This window comes from Tachysurus fulvidraco, chromosome 17 (genome assembly GCF_022655615.1).
Source record: "Tachysurus fulvidraco isolate hzauxx_2018 chromosome 17, HZAU_PFXX_2.0, whole genome shotgun sequence".
NCBI lineage: Eukaryota > Metazoa > Chordata > Actinopteri > Siluriformes > Bagridae > Tachysurus > Tachysurus fulvidraco.
The window spans coordinates 22,646,182-22,663,422 of NC_062534.1; the positions used below are offsets into that span (position 1 = coordinate 22,646,182).

The 17,241-nt window shown below is 35.0% G+C and overlaps 1 protein-coding gene and 1 long non-coding RNA gene across 2 annotated transcripts; one reads left to right on the forward strand and one right to left on the reverse strand.

Annotated features, from left to right (window-relative positions):
- Nucleotides 1–638: 638 nt before the first annotated feature.
- On the reverse strand, nt 639–12,333 carry LOC113635758 (probable polypeptide N-acetylgalactosaminyltransferase 8). The gene is made up of 10 exons (XM_047802238.1): nt 12,053–12,333; nt 8,981–9,147; nt 7,686–7,872; nt 6,582–6,779; nt 6,124–6,238; nt 3,696–3,881; nt 2,572–2,709; nt 1,467–1,559; nt 1,192–1,359; nt 639–1,108 (listed from the first exon to the last, which is right to left on the reverse strand). Exons 1-10 carry the CDS (start codon nt 12,307–12,309, stop codon nt 989–991), a joined length of 1,629 nt encoding a protein of 542 aa, XP_047658194.1. The 5' UTR covers nt 12,310–12,333; the 3' UTR covers nt 639–988.
- A 782-nt stretch (nt 12,334–13,115) lies between these two features.
- Nucleotides 13,116–16,672, forward strand: LOC113635764. Its single transcript, XR_003438902.2, has 5 exons — nt 13,116–13,805; nt 13,966–14,031; nt 14,135–14,226; nt 14,902–14,969; nt 16,196–16,672. It is a non-coding gene; the product is annotated as an uncharacterized LOC113635764 (long non-coding RNA).
- The last annotated feature ends 569 nt before the right edge of the window (nt 16,673–17,241 follow it).

The window sequence follows — 17,241 nt, forward strand, 5'->3', positions numbered from 1 at the left end:
TAAAAAAAAAAGTAACGCGAAAGTAAAGTTTCACACAAATATCCAGGAAATATAACATCTATCTATCTATCTATCTATCTATCTATCTATCTATCTATCTATCTATCTATCTATCTATCTATCTATCTATCTATCTATCTGCTTGTTTATTAGTTTGTTTTGTTTTATTTATTTATTCATGTAATTTGTGTATCTGTTTGTTTGTTTTTGAATTGACAAGAAAATGAGATGTTATAAAACAAAAGAGTTTAATCTCATTGGATAGTTTTTTTTTTCTTATTTGTATTCTAATAATTAACGACATTATCCAATCACTCTTGAGCTTTGCTTGTTCTAAAAATGCTATCTAATCATTTCTAGAGTAAATGATTAACGGCTAGTTAACATAATCTCTGATAGAAACAGATTTACAAACATACTTTTACTACAGAAGGAAAATTGTCCATGTGATGGATTTTTCCTCTGGGAAGACATTCATTTAACATTTATGGAAGGAGTCTCCAGTGTCAGCAGGGTCAAGTAAAGCTATAACGTTATAGAGTCTGTGCTTAAAGATTGTATTTAACATTATTTTCTATATATCTTTTTCACTTTAAGAGAAAGAAAGGAAAAAAGACAGATGCTGGTGACAGAAGAACTATTTGTTTGTTTGTTTATTTGTTTTTTGTTGCTTGAGGAACTGTTTTACAACATTAAAAGAAATTATACAAGGTAAAAAGAAAAACACGAGATGTTGCTCTTTAATAGATTATGGCATGTAATCACTGGCAAGTTCAATCCTCAGATTACATCCTTATAATTCATTAATAAACAAGACATTTATATACTTCATTAATAAACAAGACATTTCTTGTTGTAAGAACATCTGATAAATCATTCAGAAAAACCGGAAAGAAGAATTATTCATATCCTCTGTTCAGGATTCTTGTATGTTTACATCCGCACATCATGAACACTGTAAAACTGACTGTAAAAGACAAGAGAACCATCAGAAGGGTTTGATGACATGTTTTATGCTCCATCGTTGTCCTGAGCAGTTCTGAATAACAAGAGTGTGATGGTGGATTTCCAAACATCTGTTTGTCTTTCGGTTGTGCAATTCACCACCCTGCAGACAACACAACCATGATGAGCACACGGTCTGAGAAGTCTCATCACAGGATTATTACATTGCAATATGATTTACAGCACCTGCTTAAAATCCCAGTAAATGCTCATGTTCCTCATCAAGGCCTCTTTGCATTTATACAAGCCAGGGACATTCCCTGTTCCAGGATCTGCCAGACAACTGCTTTCAGTGATTTTATTTGAATTGATCTCACCAATATAAAACTCGCCACTTTTTTTGTAAGCTGCGTGCTGTGAAAGCAACAAACAAACAACAAGATCAATGCATGTACAGTATGGCAGTGATATGTATGCAGAGTGACAGATGATGAATTAGAGCAGCTGTTGTTAAAGGTTACCTGAGGTTTGTAATTGTGGCATGTATACGCTATAGGAGTATGACCCGGGACAGGACCTTGATCCAAACACATCTGTGAATCTAAATTTTGTAGCTTTAAGGAGAAAAAGTTAAGATTAAAAAGTTCTTGGGTGAATTTCAACCACTTACACGCAACGTTGTTAAGCTTTGAATCTAAGTTTGAAAAGTTTTCTTAACCCTCCTGTTATGTGCTCATTGCAGCACTGACTTTAAAATGTGAAGTCATACAACCTCAAATATTTTAATATGTCATCAATTAATCATGTTCAATTGAGAAGAACAGAGAACTCAGAGAGCATGTCATGGGAGAAGGGCAAATATATAAAAGAGCATTCACACACACACACACACACACACACACACACACACACACACACACACACACACACACACACACACACACACACACACACACACAGACACTTGACACACCATTCAAGCTCTAAATCGGGAGTCATGGGAAAAGATTATTTAAAAAAAATCATATATATATATATATATATATATATATATATATATATATATATATATATATATATATATATATATATATATTCTTATTTACTATTTCAGGTTTGTGTTAGGTTTTTAAAATTAATTAATCTATTAAATTTGAAAATGCTGATTTTTTTTAATTCATGATAGTAAAAAAGTGTGCACTGTGTAAATAAATAAAAACATTTATTATTTAAAAGATAAGATTTTACTAGTTTAAGTTTTAAGATATGTGAAATACTGAAAAGAACAAAAATGGTCCGTCATTTAATAATAATTTTATACCCAAAAGTATAAATGATATTTACTGTAATAAATTGACGATATGATGAAAAAGCTTGAACAAGGAAAGGGAAATTGTTTGTGTATTGATTGAATTGTGATTGGATTTTATGTCTGTTTTCTCTAATTATTCAACTAGTTGCTGAATCACTGAGTCAACTTAGAGGAAGACTTAAAACTTACTTGTATTACACACGTCTATGTGACATTATCTACGTTTTTTTCCATTAAAGCTGAATCCTGAGGTTGTTTAAACTGTTAAAGCTGATATTATAATATTAGAACATTTTTAGAAAGAGAATACTCACTCCTCCGTAGCCCAAAATGTCGATCCAGAGGTCTAGACTAGGATAGACGTTCTCCATGTACCACTTGAATGGTTTACATCCAAGTTTCTTTCTGAGTTTTTTTCTTTCTGAAGTGTCCCCGATATCAATGCCATGATCCTGTAAGATGTATTATAACAGTATTATGTATAATCGACAATCTGACATGCTGAAAGTTTATTTTGTACAAGTGTTTCAAATTCTTCCCAAATTGTACCACCTACCAGTGACCACCATAAAACTGAGCAACAAACTAACTGCTTAATATTTTTTACAGTTAACTTTTTTATTTATTAATTGCATAACAGGAAAATAAATATATAGAGGATTACATTATATTCAACTGTTAACACTTACATTCATCACAACATCGAAAGAAAAAAACTATATAGGCTATAACTTACCAAACGTTTCCTATACATCCTTTTTTAAAAATTATTATTTCTTATTTTCTTTTAAGACCTCAATATAACGCTTAAGTTGATTTTTAAATGGTGTAATGTTAGATTTAATATTAGTCCAGTTTTGTTTATATTATATTTCTTATACAGACAAACTTTATATTTAACTTCTTTAATTTACATTTTAGCTAAACTCCAGACTTCTTTCAGTTTGAATATATAATGTATTCCAAAAAAGTTTGCTTTAAATAATAATTATAATAGTAGTTCTAACCTCGTGTCCTCTATCCAAGCCTAACCGTCCCACAGGATATGTCGCAGGTTTATCTGTTAATGTTCTCATTCTAAAACATTTATATCCAGTTTTATCCAGTGTCCAGTTTCAAACAAACAAATGTTTACAGCTGCTGTAGCGTAAGTGAGAACAGGAACTAACCTGTTTTTTTAGTGGATATTCTGCGACATGAAATGTAACAGTAAATGGACAAAAAGTATGATGTGTCAGCCTTTAATAAATTGAACAATTGTAAATTGTTGCGGTATAAGAGAAATAAAACTTTAAATTCTAATTTTTGGTGTTCACATTTACTCTGCTTTGGTATGCCACCTATTGATTATGTGCAGATTATTATTGATATTATTATTATTATTATAGAGTATCAATGACATATATATTACCAGTAATAACTATCCCAGTGTACTCACTTTTAAGGGAAGGTTCCAGGCTATATGAACATGATATTTGTACTCATCCATCCAGATGTCAGCCACACGCAGAGCATTTCTCATCATGTACTTGCTCAGATCGGGTGCGTACGGCTTGTGAGCTCTCTCTATGTGGGCAATCTTGGAGCACGGCACGACCTTGATGCTCCCACCACACGTCCACACCTGACCAGAGGTGGCAAAAGTACACACATCCTTTACTCAAGTAGAAGTACAGATACTCATTTTTTAAAAGACTCCAGTAAAAGTAGAAGTAGTGACTACACTATTACTCAAGTTAAAGTAAAGAAGTATGGGCTCTGACATGTACTTAAGTAAAAAGTCGCCGTTACTACTACCTGTTTAATGTCATGCTGGTAACTGGACGTCATGTTTATATATATATATATATATATATATATATATATATATATATGTGTGTGTGTGTGTGTGTGTGTATGTATATGTATATAGAATTTTGGAGTGTGCTGATGGATATTTGTGTTCATCAGCCACAAGATAGCTACGAAAGGCAGGCACTGATGTAGGTGAGGTAGGGTGGAGTCAGTGTTCACATTCATCCCAAAGGTGTTCAGTAGGGATGAGATCAGGAAACAACCACATATAGCAGGAAAGGTCAGGTTAGCCAATACTTTTGGAAATATAATGTATACCACGTGTATCACCAAGGCCATATACCAAACTGTAGGGAGATTCCAGCTGTCCTTGAAAACAACTCAAAATTATTGTGATGTTTTACAAATGACAAAATTAATGTTAATTAAATTAAGCACTTCGGGTTTTTTGGGTTGACACCAGGGGCGGTTCTAGGATTTCATCTGTAGGGGGGCTTAACCCTCAGTGAGAATTTAAAACAAGAAGAGTTCTATATTATATATTATATGACAACTCTGGTAATAAGAATAGTGAAATTTATTTCACTGCTTTTGGTTGCCATCTTTCCGCCGATTAACGTTATAGATAAACGCTAACTTACTGTACTTAAGTACATTTTTCTGGTATCAGTACTTTATTCCACTATTTATTTTTCGGACAACTTTTTACTTTTACTCATTACATTTTTACACAAATATCTGTACTTTTTACTTCTTACATTTTCAAAACGGACTCGTTACTTTTAGTATTATTTCTTCTCATTGAGCGCTGTTTCCAGCCTATCATCCTATCATTGTGTGGCTTTTTCCCCATGTGACTGGTGTACTGTATTATTTACTGGCTATCAGACATAGACTAAGGATAGCGGAGCTAACAATGAGCAGCACGCCTACAAAAGGAATGGCTAATGTTAATTCAGAGGGAGTCACCGATGTTAAAATAACTAACAACGAGGACATTCCTGATCACACATGGCCATATATGAGGGAGATGTTTGTGATAATCGGCGTCAAAAAGGATTCCTGGCGAATGCGTTGTGAATTGTGTCAACCAGGGGCGGTTCTAGCCCTTTTTTAGGGTGGCTTCAGCCCCCTGTCTGTAATCTCAGCCACCCTAAAACTATAAATATAATTTTTACTTTCATAAATAAACAATAAAAAATACGTTAAAATGTCGTCGATGGGAAAGAAAATTATTTATCAGTTTGATCCAAGAGCGATTTTTTTTTACTTTGCTTTTACACACGTGCGTTGTAGTCAATGGCGAAAGTTTGATTTTGACATTGTGTGGACATAATTTATTTGACATTGGTGGGGACAACGACATGTCCCTACCAATAGCCAGGGAACACTCAATTATCCCTAGCAATAATTCGACCAAGCCTATATATTTATACATAACCACTGATATCTGTCTGTGTCTTGTGCTTTTTTACTTATTTCATTTAACATTTATCCAGGAATCATTAAATAAGATGAAAATTCTGTAAAAAAAAATAGCGCAACTTGTGGAACACAAACGGTTAACAGATTTACCTCCTGCAATGAATCCCACCTCTGTAACTCACCTCTCTAAAAGGATTGGCCTTTGCCTTTTTTGAGTCCTGCCTCTCTAACCCACGTCGCTGTTTGATTGGCTTTGTTTTTCTCGCTAATGTGTTGAGGTCGGCTGCAGCTATATTCCGTTGTATGAAGCAATATGCAACGTGATTATGCAGGATACTGGTATGTGAGTAAGAATGTATTCTTATAACAACAATTTTATGCACAAAATACGGGGAATGTTGTCCCCACCAATGTCAAATAAATTATGTCCCCACCAATGTCAAATAAATTATTTCCCCACCAATGTCAAAATCAAACTTTCGCCATTGACAGTAATGAAGTATTTTTACTCCGTTACTTCCCAAGTCTGCACCTGACCATGAACCCAGATCAGCTGTTGCTTCACAGCTGAATTATGTACATACACATACAGACATAACAACAACAACAACAACAACAACAACAACAACAACAACAACAGATCTCACTCGAATACCAAGCTCTACGTTTTCTCCACCGTAAACCTCCATCCCTGCATCCAGGCTGCCGATTTCTCCCAGAAAAGCTCTGTCTGCAGCCAGAATTCCCATTACAGAAGGAGACCTGGATAAATGAAGAACATAACAATGCTGAAATCTCCATTTTGATTGGTGCATTATTTTCTGAATTATTGCAAGAGGAACACTGACAAAACACCTGACTGCAAACTTCATGCCGTACTTTTTAGTCGTCGTGTTTTTAGTTATCGTCGCTATAGCAACGGATGACATGGCAGGACCGTTTACATACTCATCTAAAAAAATACTGTGCTGTGTGGAAAAAATGTAATTGATGTCATGCTGAAATTTGCTTTGTAAAGAGACGTTTATATAATCTTTTTTAACTGTCGGGAAAAAATATATGTTGTATTTATATCGGCGTCTCAATGCCGTTTCAATCTACTCACTTTCCAGGAGTTGAGCCATCGTTGTGTTTGTACCATTCAGGGCTGAAAAACACGTACGTACACCACAGGGCCCAGTCAAAGCCATGAGCATAAGTTTGGTACAGAACTACTTCAAGGTTGTCATAACTGACTTTGTCAAACACAGGAGAGACGATGACCGTTCTGTCCGCCTTGATCTGTGCTAGCAGCGGCTCTGCCCTGGTGACATGGAAACAAAAATAAGAACACAGGCACGTGTTAAAAACAGATGCAATATTAATGCAATAATCAAAATAATATGGGCGGATGGTCAGATTCTGACTGTGTAAAAGTCAGAACTGAATTTTTATATGCTATGCACACTTTTCTACTTTCCAACAAAATTCTCACTGCTGCAGTAGAAGACAAATGGAACATAAGCACAAATAGAATCATGGCACGATGCTGCAAATATTATTCAATCTCTCTGAGTGAAGGTAAGTGATAAAATCTTCAATAGGGCCAGATTTTTTTCGTAATCATTTTCCCCCCTTTATTTACTTATCTATCTATCTATCTATCTATCTATCTATCTATCTATCTATCTATCTATCTATCTATCTATCTATCTATCTATCTATTTATCTATCTATCTTGCTTATTTATCTATCTATTTATTCATTTATTTATTTGCTTGTTTGATTGTTTGTTTGTTTGTTTGTTCTTGAATTCACAAGCTAAGAAAATTAGATGTTATAAAACAAAAGTTAAGTGATAAAATCTTGAATGACAGATTTCTTTTCATAATCATTTTTGTAATCTACTACATTAGCTTGATTTATGGTAATTGTTATGCACCAAAAAAATGAGATGAGCTGAAGACCTAAGTACTGAATGACCAGGTATTTCCATTAATGTATTTTTCTTCCCTGATAGCATGGGCATAATCCAAGATGACAATAACAGGATACATGAGGCTCAAATTGTGAAAGACTGGCTCTGGCAGCATGAGCTGTCCTTTACACACGTGGACTAGCCACCAGACTTTATCCCCAATGAGAAAATGTGGTCCAGTGAAATATTGTGTGACATTTTTTTTGGCCATGCAGTATGCGTCGCTTGAGATACTTCACTTGAGATACTCACCACATCACATTGACCTCTATATGCATGTCCAAAATAGCCACCACATCAGCACTAGCAGCAGCCCAACCAGAGACGCGAGCTTGGGCGAGACCCATCTGACGATCGTGTCTCACTCGGAGGATTTTCAGCTGAGGATGTTGCTTCTGCGTGGTGGCAACGTAGAAATCAAGACTTTCTCCTAGGTCCTCTGTTCAAAAAGAGCATATGTATTCCTTCTCACTTAATATCCGCATGCAGTCAAAGGACATAACAGTATTGATCTTGTGTCCAATGTTTTAAACATGCTATGGTGTGGCATCACAAGAGAATAGTCAACAGTGGGGTAGTGGGATGCAATGTGGTGACACTGTAATTTTTCACTCTACAGTGGTGGTTAATATGAATCTCATATTAGAGTAGACACTCATTGCTTTAAGAATTTATAGTTTTTCATGAGTGTTTTTGTCTTTTACATAGCTTACCGGGGCAGCATAATCCAAATCAAGCCAGAAAGTTTCTGTCTTGATATCTATGGGGTCAGAATTGTTTTGTTATTCTGAATATACGAGACCGGATAAACTGGATATCAAACCAGTTTGATTTTCTTATCTTCAACGACTAAAATTCTGTGTATGTTTATCCAAAAAAAAGTAAAACAAACGTCTCACACGTAAAGCAAACAGAGTCCTGACTCAATTTATATTGCAATCAGAACTAAGAATTCAGCTGACAGTTTTTGTGTCTTGTGCCATGTGCCTTTCTATTTGTTTTGGCTTTTATCCAAAAGCCTGGGATATTTGTTCCCTAAATAAAAGAATAGAATAGAATAGAATAGAATAGAATAGAATAGAACTGGGCACAGAAGCCTTTATTATCACCACATGTATTACAGCACAGTGGAATTCTTTACTTTACGTACCCCAACTGAGGAGGTTGGGGTCAGAGTGCAGGGGCAGCTATGATACAGTTGGGGTTGGGTTTACAGCTATGATACAGTTGGGTTTCCTTTGGGGCAGTTGTTTTATTGGGAGAAACAGTGCACATCTTCTAATGCAGCAGAGACACAGACAACACTAGTATTGCTTTATAGGCTTAAAAACACATTGCACAACACATCATCATACTGGAATTTTCTGTGTTCATTTTGGCTAAATTAAAACAAAAATCTAACTTTGATTTGAGTTTGAAAAATTGGGTGAGCAAAACTCACTACTGCCAAGATTCAGCTGCATTTAATTTGTTTTATCTCAATAGTTAATCATGAATAACAAAAGTAGAATAAGAACCGATAAACAGGTTGAGTTTTCTTAACGAACCGTTGGTGCTGTGATCATCCACCAGTATGAGTTCCTTGAGCAGGTGATCAGGTGTTCGGTGGATGATACTGTGTATGGCTCTCTTGACAACAGACAGAGCCTCGTTCAGGTAGATGAGAACCACGCTGAGCGACGGAAGCTGCTCAGGATACACCTTTGTAGCACACCTGAAAAATAAAATGAACAGAAACACAAAATAATAGAACTGCATTCACGGTTATTTAGAGCAAAGGTCACATGCACACACTCGCTGTTAATATACGCAATGGGAATTTAATATAATTGTTGTGAATTCTCTTCTTTTCGGCGCAGGTCGTGCATGCGCAGCATCTCGAGCGCGGCTTCTCAGACACGGGTGCACTGAGCGTAGGCATCGGTGCACAAATTGCGCAGTGGTACTCTCAATGCATTACAGGTGATGCCATGTTAGAGCGCAGGAAAAAGTTTGTGAAGCTGTAAGTGTGCTCCACTGTTCCTCTATAATCGTAGAGATTGTTAAAGAAGACTACAGGAAGTTAAATATATATATTCTGTATTTGAACTGTTTTGATGCACCTGTTATATAGCCGGGTTAGCCGCTAGCATAGCTGCTCATTAGCATGGCTGCTCGGGCTAAACATGCTACTAGTTTCTTTCCATCAGTAAAATTTGTACAATGGTGTTCAGTAACTACTGTGATGGTTTATTATTGATTGTATCAAGCATCTGTTTCTTAATAATTCAGTGCCCTATGCAGTATGTGGTCTCAGTTATTTATTGAGAGTTAAGACTAATGCTTCTGTACAGTGTCTGTTGTACCAGTTGGCTAATGTTTGTGCTAGACATGTCATATTATGGTTATTATGTGTTAAGCAGTTGTTTCTTTATTTCATTCCTAGAAACTACTTCGCACACATGACCCTGTGTGTAATGTTATTCTTGCACAATAAATGGTTAAACTCTATCTGATGACTCAAACTCCCTGACCAGAGTTCTGCGGCGGTCAATAACACAATCACCAGTAACAGCGGGCAATCCGCAATAATAATTGTACATATTGACAAACATATTGATTTCTGGAATAGAAATTTCCTAAATTTTAAAATGTTCATTATATATATTCTTAGATTTGGTGGAATAAACTGCATAGAAATTGATTAACAGCAAACAATTCAATTCATTCATTTTCTACTGCTTATCCGAACTTCTCGGGTCACGGGGAGCCTGTGCCTATCTCAGGTGTCATCGGGCATCAAGGCAGGATACACCCTGGACGGAGTGCCAACCCATCGCAGGACACATACACACACACACACACACTACGGAGAATTTTCCAGAGATGCCAATCAACCTACCATTCATGTCTTTGGACTGGGGGAGGAAACCGGAGTATGGGGCACGGGGAGAACCTGCAAACTCCACACACACAAGGCGGAGGCGGGAATCGACCCCCAACCCTGGAGGTGTGAGGCAAACGTGCTAACCACTAAGCCACCGTGCCCCCACAATTCAATTCAGTTCAGTTCAATTCAATTCAGTTTTTTATAGCTCTTTTAACAATTCCCATTGTCTCAAAGCAGCTTTACAGAAATATAGAAACAGTAGAGAGAGAGAGAGAAAAGAAAGAAATATAATAATAATAAAAATAATAATAATAATAATTATAATAATAATAGAAGAAAAAATAAGGATAAAAATAAATAAAGTAATATATACAATTAATGTTAAACACAAGAAACAAGTCTCAAATCCAACCAATAAATAATATACAAACATCATCGTTGCAGCATTTGAACCCTTTTTACCAGTACCCTGCAGAATCAGTATAAACAAATGAATTCACTGACATAAAATCAATGAGGACGTTGTTCACTTTAAGTGCGAGATGTTTTTAAACTCTTAAATTTGAGATGTTTATTAAAAGGCACCTGGAGCATCCCAGAGAGCATCCTGTTCCGTGCCTCCTCTCCAGTGTTTCCATAGAAAGATTTAGAAGGATAAAGTGTTTACCAAACATGAGTGTGTATACATTAAATGAATCACACACATCCTGTTCATATCTATATATATATGTGTTATATACATATTATAATCATATATATTCATAACTTCCTCGTGCCTCTTTAATCATTTAATCAGAGGTCTTATGAAGAAACCATGATGCAGGTTTCTTCCAGGTTTCTGAGTGAGTAAATTGCTAATGCTGTATGTAAGGAACTGAGCAAACAGATTTGATTTGCATGTTAGAAATCAAAAGCACAAAGTTACACAAGGAGAAAACAACACACGAAAGGCTCAATGCACCAACAAAAGGGTGTTCTATTTTTACAACCAGAACAAAGGAATATGAATGTTAAATATATAAACAAGCTTAAAGTACTCAACAAATCAGCCATAGATAAGTCAAAGGGTGTGTTGTAGCGGCACGAGGAAGTGAGTAGGGCATAGTTTTATTGATTCAGTTCAGCCGTGATGTTTACCATGGCACTGAGAAGGTCAGATCAATTAAGAAAGTGCACAAAGTGTTTATAGGTTTTCAATAGAACAGATACTTATAGAATAGAATAGATACTTTAAATGCTTTCTTCAGTATAGACTTTCTTTGATTTCAGTGTAAAAAAAATTACACATACAATAACACAGGTTGAAGGATGCCAGATTAATTAACTGAAGTAGTACGTAATTAACGTACGGAGATCATCATACGAACACACACACACACACACACACACACACACACACACACACACACACACACACACACACACACACACACACACACACACACCTGAAAGTAGCTTGGCCCTGTCTTGCTTCCTGCTCTGATTAGCAGGATGGTATTGCATACACTTGACCTGAAGTATGTGCACCCCTGACAATCACACCCATATGTTGTTCTTCCCCAAACTGTTGGCACATAGTTTGAAGCACATTCATATTTGTATGGAATGTATTGGTATACTGATGTTTTCCTTCATTGCCATGATCCAGCATGGTGTTTTAAGGTTGAAGTGAAAGAACTACTGCTACATCCTTCCACATTTTATTGTTTTATTTTCTTACTTTTTTTTAATTAAAAGAAATCTAGGTCACCTGGGATCCCGGGTGTCTGGTAGCTGTCTGTTAATTGGTAGTCGGTCGCTCAGATAGACGTTGTATCCATATTTGTTAAAGCCAGCCTGCGCTTCATGCTGCTCATCATGGGAAAGATTTTGACCCCAATTTTTAAACAGTGAAGATTCTGGGAAAAGCATGGACTGATGATCCCCTCTACTTTTCTTTTCTTCTCTGTTGTTTTGCATGTCCTCCAGCACCTTCTGTATTCGATTTTGTTTTCCTTCAAAGGACATCAACCTATCATCTGCAAATTAAGAACTTAGGTAAATATAATTGGATATACATATAACTGTATACTATTGAAAGAATACTATCATATTATATCAATTCATTTGTTTGCTTTTTTGGTATTATATGGATGCTAGAGAGAATTAAGGGGCGGGTTTCATTAACTTGACAGTTTTGAGCCCATATTTTTCTATGAGATCTTATCAGCTGATATGACAGCTGTCATTAGCGATAAGAAAATAGGTCAAAGTTTTTTTAATTATGATTTTTTTAAAATTATGATTATTTATTTATTTATTCATTCATTCATTCATTCGTTCATTCATTTATTTGAAATTAGTTATTTGAGTTAGCCAATGATGTTATCTACAACACCACACACACACACACACACACACACACACACACACACACACACACACACACACACACACACACACACACACACACACACACACCCATCCACCCCAGTTTTATTGCCCTGACAAGAAATAAGAAAAAGAGAAGAATAAAGAAAATGAATTAATAAATTAATGAAATGTCAAACCATTGATCTGACATATGTATGTCTTAGTTCTAAATGATAGGAGAGAAGTACTTATAACTCACATGTTTGATCCGGGTTTTGGTTTGTGGAGATCCCTCCCGCTACACCATCTTTCATATTGTTTAACACCAGTTTATTTATTTATTTATTTATTTATTTATTTATTTATTTATTTATTTATTTATTTATTTATTTGAAATTAGTTGTTGAAATTAATAAAAGGTTATAACATTGATCTGTCATATTGTAAAGGTTTATGTGTTACTGTGCCTTTAGGAGAGTTCTGCTGATGTATGCACTTAGACAGCTGAGTGCGCATGCGCCAGACAGAGCTAGCGCGAAGTTGAATGTATTCAGACGTGTTGTTATTCTGCCTTCTTAGTTGAGCAAACCAACGTTTTTCTTTTGTTTTGTGACGGGAACCGAGTGTTTTGTTTCTCCTTCGTTTTTACTCCGTTTATATGTGTGTATGCTGGATGTGATTGCTGAAGAGGATCAAATACAAAGGCTTTTTTGGGATAACTTGCTGTGTGCCTCGAGTGTTTATTCCCTTTTTAAGTCACCTTGTTTTTCTCCGGGTCAAACCTAACACTCCGACCACGTTACAATATGTATGACTTTATTCCTAAATGTGTTAGGAGAAGAACTTAAAACTCACCCTCCCTCAGAATGAACGTTCGCCAATGATGTTATCTACAACATCACGCGCGCACACACACACACACACACACACACACACACACACACACACACACACACACACACACACACACACACACACACACACACACACACACACACCCCTGAGCGGACACGTACCCCCACATGTAGGTAAAAAAAAAAAGGAGAATTTCCGAAAATTTGGTTATGTCTTCAAGTCTTTGGAAATCCAACATCAGAACAGAACTTCTATATCTCCTTCTAAACATTAAGAGAGCATTGCATTTTTATCAGGTAAGAGATTATTATGAACTTTATTGTAAATTTATAAGTATTAGAAATTCTTATCGTTTGATATTACAATATATGAGATTTTCAATATGAAATATTTAGAAGAGTGAATTATATAACTAGTTTTAGCTGAATTTATACGTAAAGTCTGTTTTAATTACAGAACAAGACCAGCATATCTGACACGATTGTCTATGAAAACGTATCAAACAAAACGAGGTCCTCCAGGGTAATTTCATTCTGACTCTTAGATCTGTATTTTTCATTTATCATATATTACATTATAAGCTAAATGTTATATTTAATTTATTTATTTTTATTATTAATTTTAGACAGTTGTATTGAGATTATTTACGACAGCAAGTATCCCGGAATGTACATGCGAACCTAAGAACGGTGGAACATCATGGATCAGATGTTTTGTGTAAGTCCTTTAGCATTCTCTTTTCAAACAACCCTTAAGACAAAAAAACAATAGTGTAAAACAATCCTCCACACATTTTCTGAAATCTGTATTCTATTTAGATGCTGGTGCTAACGTACTGTAGTTGGCTGTGGTGTCTCTAAAATATAAGATTTATTTCTAGAAAGAAGGAAAAATTATAAAAGCAGGCTATATTTTTGTTTTTATGATTAAAACAGTCTATATTATATTATATATTTATATATATATATATATATAATGTAATATATAAATTACACATTTTAATATATATATATATTATATTATATATAATATATTATTTAAAGAAAAATAGTGTTGGTTGTTACATATATATATATATGTAACAACCAACACTATTTTTCTTTAAATAATCATACAGATTTAGCAGCTAATCCATATTTAGGATACTCACATAGTTTTTCAACAGATGGTCTTTTGTCCTGTCCTCTGTCCAGTGTGCTGCGTTGGTCTGCATTGTTGTTATATAATTCTGTAAATCTCATCATGTAATTGATTATATAAAGAGTCACGGCAGCACACATGACAATTTTATACCATATCAACTTTATCCTCATCCTTAGAGCCTTGTGAGAACGTTCAGATGCCAAACTGCTGCCTATCACTAATGTGTGTTTCTCCTCTGATTAAATGCAGGTGATTGTATAGCTCACTATTTGAAGACGGTTCACTCTGAAAGTCAAACACTTGATAAAAAAAGAAATGTAAATATGCTTATTTATTTATTTAGATACAGCCTGCTGCCTATTGATACAGTGTTGTAATAATTATGTTGACTTTGTAGAAGCCAACATTCTGTTTTCCTTTTTTTTGGTCTATTTATTTATTTATTTATTTATTTATTTATACATTTTCAACAACACAAAGTTTCTTTTCTTTTTTTCATGTTTTCCTATTTAAGCTTAGACAAAAATATATCAAGAGTAACTCCTCCTAGGGCTTTCGAGCCCCATGCACATATTCCGATATGTTGTAGACGCTGGTCTGAAGTTTGTAGCTATTACTTTTCTAAGTGATCTTGAGTACCGGTACTTCCGGTACTGGATCTCAAAATGGCCTTTTTTCCCCCATAGACTCCCATTATAAACTTTGGAGGTTTATAACTCGGCAAGCTTTCGAACTATCTACACCAAACTCGACCAGCTCCTTTAGGGTGATACTCTGAACAAAGGTTTAAATTGGTGTACCGACTGGCCTTTCGGTTGTGCTGTAGCCCTGCCCCAAATATATGCAAAATCAAAAAACCTTTTACAACATGGATATGTAACATATCAAAACACTCAGATCAATGAGGGGAACTTCCTCACGTGTATTCTGATGACGTCACGTGATGTCACGTAAAAATAAAAAATTAGCACAACATGGACATGTGACATATCAAAACACTCAGCACAATGAGGGGAACTTCCTCAAGAGTATTTGGATGATGTCACATGCTTGTCTCCACTTACCTCCAAATGTTTTTGCACCCTATCTTTCTGTCCACTTGCCTCAAACTGTAACACTAACCCTAATGTCCACTCCCCTCCAAAAAGCACCATCCTTTGCGAATACTTGCACCATCAAAGCCAACATCAAAGTTTGTTGCAACGAACTTTACAAATCTAGTTTATTCTCTTCTAGTAAGGTAGGACCCTGACCTTTGTGTACTATCTGCTTATGTCAGTTGGATCAAGAGACATCTCATACAATGTTATATTGTACAGCAATTATTGTTTATTCTGTAATATTGCTTAGAGGTGACTGTTGGCTTATTCTAAATAGTTCTCTCAGGTAGGTAATTTAGAGTAGTTTCTGTTTTACTTAAAGTGTAAATTGTAAACACAGGGCTTTAAATATATATTTTCTTTATATAGTAAATTTTTTATACAGTATATATATTTAAAATCCTTGAACATGCTTTTTATAATCTAATATTTCTCTCTTACAGAACAACCTCCAAGATCCAAATCAATCAGCACATTCAGAGACTTTGACCAATAAATATATCAATACTTCACTTGGAGGCTGTGGTGGGACCACATTGAACCCATGAAGATCGTTTTGGACTGCAATTAAATTTCAATAAAAAAATAAAATGACTTCCCTAGTTACACAGTTGCACTTTTTTGCACCATATAGCCACATGACTCACCATCATTATTACCTCACCATCTCTTCCAACGAATGCTGTATGCTGACAACAGTGCCACCTGCTGACCACAAATAGGTACTGTTTGTCCAATAAAAATGCGTATAACGGAAAGAACGTGTAAAATACGCACTAAATGGATTTATTCTGCTGGAAATTCTTGTACTTTATTAGTGGAGTAAAATGCTTTCAGTCTTCAGAAGTCCAGAGGCTTTTGACAGTCCATGAGGGGTCTTGTGTCACCCAGATGAGGATGGGTTCCCTTTTGACTCATTAAGGATCACTTTTAAATGTAAATTTTATAATTTCTATCTGGAATTTATAAATTTCCAAAATTTCTATTAAATGAATAAATGACTTCTATATGGAACATTAAATAGTTCAACCACTTGCTTCATATATATATATGGAACCCCCCCAAAAATGGTTTATAATATAGAATTATATTATAATTCTAGACATCTCTTTATAGAGTAATTTAGGGTTTTCTTCTTCTTCTTCTTCTTCTTCTTCTTCTTCTTCTTCTTCTTCTTCTTCTTATTATTATTATTATTATTATTATTATTATTATTATTATTATTATTATACATTTAGACAAGTCAATGCAGCAAATTCAAACACAGTATAAATTTATTTCAAACAAAACGATAAATTATTCATCCAAACAGGACAAACGAGTGGAGGCCTATTAGTGGATATATTTTAAATGACTAATCAGGACACTTGCTTGTTATCATACACTGGTAAAAGTGATAATTCTATTTAATAATAGCATTATCAATTTCGGCCTTCCGATAAATATACTATAGATACAGTACGTCAAACAAACCTGTCTTCACTTGCTG